At 33.8% G+C, this 5,478-nt stretch overlaps 1 protein-coding gene across 1 annotated transcript; it reads left to right on the top strand.

Annotated features, from left to right (window-relative positions):
• The first annotated feature begins 2,499 nt into the window (after positions 1–2,499).
• Positions 2,500–5,117, top strand: LOC110100217 (cinnamoyl-CoA reductase 1-like). Its single transcript, XM_028698570.1, has 4 exons — positions 2,500–2,772; positions 4,204–4,373; positions 4,471–4,663; positions 4,990–5,117. The coding sequence occupies exons 1-4, from the start codon at positions 2,646–2,648 to the stop codon at positions 5,115–5,117; spliced, it is 618 nt and encodes a 205-aa protein (XP_028554403.1). The 5' UTR covers positions 2,500–2,645.
• Positions 5,118–5,478: the final 361 nt, after the last annotated feature.

Raw genomic sequence — 5,478 nt, 5'->3', positions numbered from 1 at the left:
ATAATTATAAGACATTTTCTTCACCGTTATAAATATTTTTGGAATTTCTAAAATGTTTTTCTTCTAATCTTATCTTCTAATGGAGCTACTCCTGTTGATACTTGATCAATATGAATTAAGTTGTTAAACCTACGCTTATGTCCCAGCGGCTAACCAAAAGGGGAGGGGGTGAATTGGTAATTAAAAAATTTTATCCCTCTTCAAAATTTAGAACCAATAAAATTAAATTTAGTGAATTTTATAGAAAACGTTTTTCAACCACAAGTTAGAAATAGTAAAACAAAAATAAAAAGCAGCGGAAAAAGAAAAGAAATGAGATTTATAGTGGTTCGATCAAATACGACCTACATCCACTCTTCGGAGGCACCGTCCGAGTATTGCACCAATACCACTAGTGACTCTCCTTTTGCACCCACAGCAAGGCGGATAAGCCTTTACAAAACTCTCTTCCACCACTACCCGGTATGGCAGAGAACCGTCATCCTTTTACACTCTTCCCAGTGTTGGCAGAGAATCTTTCATCCTTTCACACTCTCCCAGTGTAGGCAGAGAGCCCTTCATCCTTTCACACCCTCCTAGTATGGACAGAGAACCCTTTAGCTGTTCACACTCTCCAAGTGTGGGCAGAGAACCATTCGGATATTCACACTCTCCAAGTGTCGGCAGAGAACCATTCGGATATTCACACTCTCCAAGTGTCGGCAGAGAACCGGATTTCCTTGACAGATCTTCTTCACAAGAAATCTAGAAGGAAGAGAGAAAAGAGTGAAGTAATCAAAAACTAAAAGTAGAGACTCTTACCTTTGAGTACCAAGTGAAACATTCACACTCCAGTAGTAAGAATTCTTCTTAAAACACTCTCTCACACTCTCTCCTTGACTCTCCTTTCAATTGGCATGAAGATCAGTAGGCAAAAAGATTAAGTGGTAGTTTATATTGGACTTTATATAGGAAAGACACAAAAAAGCGTTCAAAAACTGCTAAAATTCAAGTATGTCAGCAGTTGATCGTCTCGTACGATTGTGGATCGTCCCGGACGATGTTACTTAATTCAGTTGGAAACGAAACAAATGTATATTGGTACGGACTGACTTCGTACAAGTTAATCGTCCCGTACAAACAAGGTTCGTCTGGTACGAGCGGTTATACCATAGGTCGGTTCTAAAATCTGTATGAAGTCACGAAATTTTTAAGAGTCGGTTCGCTTCGTCCTGGGATGAATATGAGTTCATATGGACGAAATTTTTATAGAGGACATTTCATCCTAGGATGAATTGGCTGGTTCTACCCCAGCATAAGATATGATCAAATTATTTTGAGACAATCTTAAGTTAAGGCCAAATAGCCTCATGATTGAAGCGTTAGTAGGTGTGTATGAAAGTATTACAAAACAAAATTAATATATCATTTAAAAAATTAGTTTACAAGAATTATATAATCTACTCTTTATTTTTTAAAAATTGTTAGAGCATACTAAAAAGTGCATATAAAAACTTCTCAAATGGGTAAGAATAATATATATCATCAAATATTATTGTAGTCTTAAATATATATATATGTCATTAAGAAATTTATTTTTGAACAAATACTTCATGATCAAGGGAATTAGTATGAGTCATCCGATAGACCACTTTGAATTTATCATAGATCTTATCTATATTTACGGAGCATGTCACTATCAAAATTTATAAATAGATCCCCTATTCTCACATGAAGAGTGACTTGTATTTTTTGAAACTTAGACCCTAGGCTAGAGACTCAAAAGAGTTTTAGGGCTTGAAGCATCCTTGAGATCCACCTCAACACCACTTTAGACAAACCCTTGCCACCAGATCGTTGTTGCTGGACCTCTACCTAAACATCATCATCGAACCTCGGTCCGGTGGCCATCTCTGCATCTTTCTCCGATCCTATGGACTATGGTCTCTCCGACGTCCTACGTTGTCCACAGACTATAGTCCTCTAACCACTGTCGATCGCCAACATGGTCACTCTGACTTCCGTTGTCTGCTGACTATGGTCCTATCGACTTCCGTTGTCTGTCTACGATGTTCCAACTGACCAAATGAACATGTCAATATTCTCTTGAGAACAGCTCTTATGCCTTTGAATTCTTCTAAGTTGAACTATTTAATGTGCTCTATATGATTTGCCAATGCCTTTCTGCAAGGAAGAGCATCATTTGAAATCAACAACAAATACTAATGAATTTATTTCAACTGGGTAAAACCTCGGTTTTTTCTCCTTTTCAGAAATTTTCATGTAAAAATTATAGTATCTCTAATAACTCTTGCACCACTTTCTCTATAGGTGTATTAGATTTTTATACAAAATTTGAATGTTAAACTCTATATTTTTCTATTGCTGTGAATGTTAAGGGCTCAACAAAGGTAAAATTCATTGGAATATTCAGATGCTATTATTTTTAATGCCTACAATAATTATGTGACTAACGTAAGGACGAGACAGTCTGTGCTACACTGTCATACACCGAAACTCGCAATGTACGATACGAATAAGGATGACCGTTCAATCTTATTCTGATAAAGACATGAATAGGATTCGGATCATTTCCAACAGATTTACCCTCATCGCATCCGAATCCATATGAGATACAGCAGCTAGAGAGAAAGAGAGAGCTGAAAATGGAGGAACAAATGAGCGAGTTGAGAAGAGTTTGTGTTACTGGAGCAGGAGGTTTTATTGGTTCCTGGCTTGTGAAGCTTCTCCTCTCAGAGGGCTACAAGGTTCATGGCACCGTCAGAGATCCAAGTACTCTTCCTGCTTATCTCTTCCTTTTTCTATCTCATGATCTCTTCTCAGCCTTGAAAGCTGAAAGGTTATCTATGTGCTTCTGAAAAATATTTATGTTAGGATCTCTTTCTATTTTTTTTATTATTTTTTTTATTTTATTTATTTTATTTATTTTATTTTTTTTTTTATTTTTGTTAGGATCTCTTTCTATGTTTTCATTGACAGGTATTTCAAAATTATTATATTACATCCTATTGGAATAGCAATAAATTCGTCAAACGTAAGATAAGTTGAAAATAAGTAAAGATAAAATATTATTTTTTTCTTAAATAATTATTAAAAAAATCATCCTAAAAAAATCTTAATCATCGAGAAGATGGATTATGCACCACAGAAGCACCATCAAACAAGATAAGATCAGTCTTTTTCATTTGCAATAATTAAATAAAATAATTTGTGTTGAAATAAATTATAATATATAAAAAAACCTATTTATTAAATTATAATAATGTAAATTATTAAAATGTTAACATATTTTGCTGTCATAAATTCTTTTTTTTTTTTTCATAATTGAAAGTTTGACATCTTATAAAGATTTTTTAATCTATGTAATACTAAACTTTCGTACGCTAAAATTTGTCTTCTCTGACTTGTTTATATACTTCTACCATTTCAAAATTCCCTTTTAAGATCCAAGATATTAAGGGGTTGATGGATGTTAGTATGAACTATTTATTTTCTTAAATCTTTTTTTCTTATAGAAATTTGTCTTTCATAAATTTTGACAAAGAAACTCATTTTTTTAAATTATTTATGATGATTTTATTAATTCAATGCTATACAAACCACTGAAAGAAATTTTAGGCCATACATTTATTTCTTAATTTAGTAAGATTTGATATTCAATTGAAAGCATTGAACAAGAAATTAATTCAAAAAGAATTTTTTTTAAAAATGACCACATCTAAAAGTCGACTATAATACTACATACAAAAGTCTGAAATCAAGCTATAAGAAGAAAAGAAATAACTTCAATTAAAAATTTTGAAGGTAGAATAACTCTTTACACTTTGAATTCAAACAATAAGAATTATAAGCAACTATTATAATTCATTTTGCTTAAACATATTAATAATTATGTTTATTTTTTAAAACATAAAAATAAGAATCATAAATGAGTAGAATCACATTCTATTTTTTTTAAGTAGTATAAATGATTATGCTTTATAATCTTTATTAAAAAAATTGAGATAAAAAGTTGATAAACAATATTTATTAGATGATTGCATTAGCTATTAGAAAATGAATATTATTTTTGGTATGAAGTAAAGGATTTATGCTGAGAAAATAACTTGTTAAAATCTTCTCTCTCTAGACACACTCTCTCTCTCTCTCTGTCTCTTATTTAAAAGTGTATATTATTTTGATAAACATTATGTATTGTCTAAGGTAATGAAAAGAACGCCCATTTGAAGAAGTTGGATCGGGCTACAAAGAATCTGCAACTCTTTAAGGCTGACTTGCTTGATTACAATGCTATTGTGGAAGCCATTTCTGGTTGTGAAGGAGTATTTCATGTTGCTAGTCCTGTTATTTTAAGTGGAGCTTCAAATCCAGAGGTAGTAATTTAGAGTTAGATTTATATTATATCAATTCTAGTAATTCTATGAATTTGTAGGCCAAATGACAAAATTTTTAACAAAAATTCTACCTCAGGAAGAAATAATAAGCCCAGCTCTATTGGGGACTAAAAACGTACTCAAAGCATGCTCAGAGACAAGTGTGAAACGAGTTGTGGTTGTTTCTTCTGCTGCTGCGATAATGTTTAATCCAGATTGGGCACAAGGAACTATAATGGACGAAAGCTGTTGGTCAAATGAGGAGTTTTGTAGGTCGACTGAGGTAATTTGTTCTCAATTTTTTAAAATTTGGATATGATGAGTGATGCTGCGCATCATAGTTAACTAATAACTATAGCTTATTTTACTCTAATTTACTCTTCCTTAGTTTACCGTTATCTGATACTTACTCCACTATCTTAGTTGCTCTTTCAGGCAATATAGTATAGAATAGCCCTTGCTGTTTTAACCATTTTCAACATGAGGAAAACCTCATGACATTATGCGTTTTATCTATCCTTTGTGAGGAGGAATGACACCTTTGGAAATATCATATTACAGAAGGTTTGTAGGTTCTCCATTTTGTATTTCCCTGCTCTAACATGCTTTTCCATAGTATATCACATCAGAAGGCGAGTTCCCATCTTACAGGAGTTCTTCGATTCAAAAGATGAGGGTGGAGACTATGTTTCGGATGTTTTCCACGAGTCGGATGGCGATAATATGGCACTGCAGTATCCGTGACCCATGGCTCACGACCGACAACGGCCTGGGTTCTGGGTGAAGCATGATATATCTTTCTTTGAAGGGAGATTACACAATGAGGACTATCTTGATTGGGAGAGGGCTGTGGAGAATTTCTTTGAATACATGGATATAGAGCCCAATAAGCAAGTCAAATACGTTGCTAGTAGGGTGTGCGGGGGCGCCAGTGCATGGTGGTCACAGGTGCTGCAATCTAGAAGAAGGGAAGGTTGAGGTGGAGTGCATAGATGGGCACACATGAAACAGATATTACGGACACACTTCCTCCCTACTGATTACGAATGATAGCTTTATATGAAAGACCAACAATGCTCATATATAGAGTGGTCGTTCTATGAGC

Source organism: Dendrobium catenatum, unplaced genomic scaffold, assembly GCF_001605985.2.
Source record: "Dendrobium catenatum unplaced genomic scaffold, ASM160598v2 fragScaff_scaffold_1109, whole genome shotgun sequence".
NCBI classification, from domain to species: Eukaryota; Viridiplantae; Streptophyta; class Magnoliopsida; order Asparagales; family Orchidaceae; genus Dendrobium; species Dendrobium catenatum.
This window is presented reverse-complemented; position numbering and strand designations above follow the sequence as displayed.

What these genes read in the sequence shown, in the direction of transcription:
- LOC110100217 (XM_028698570.1), top strand. Translation starts at nt 2,646, where the DNA reads ATGGAGGAACAAATGAGCGAGTTGAGAAGAGTTTGTGTTACTGGAGCA. An exon ending in TGGCACCGTCAGAGATCCAA is followed by an intron (nt 2,773 to 4,203) that starts GTACTCTTCCTG and finishes GTATTGTCTAAG; the next exon opens with GTAATGAAAAGAACGCCCAT. An exon ending in TAGGTCGACTGAGGTAATTT is followed by an intron (nt 4,664 to 4,989) that starts GTTCTCAATTTT and finishes GCTTTTCCATAG; the next exon opens with TATATCACATCAGAAGGCGA.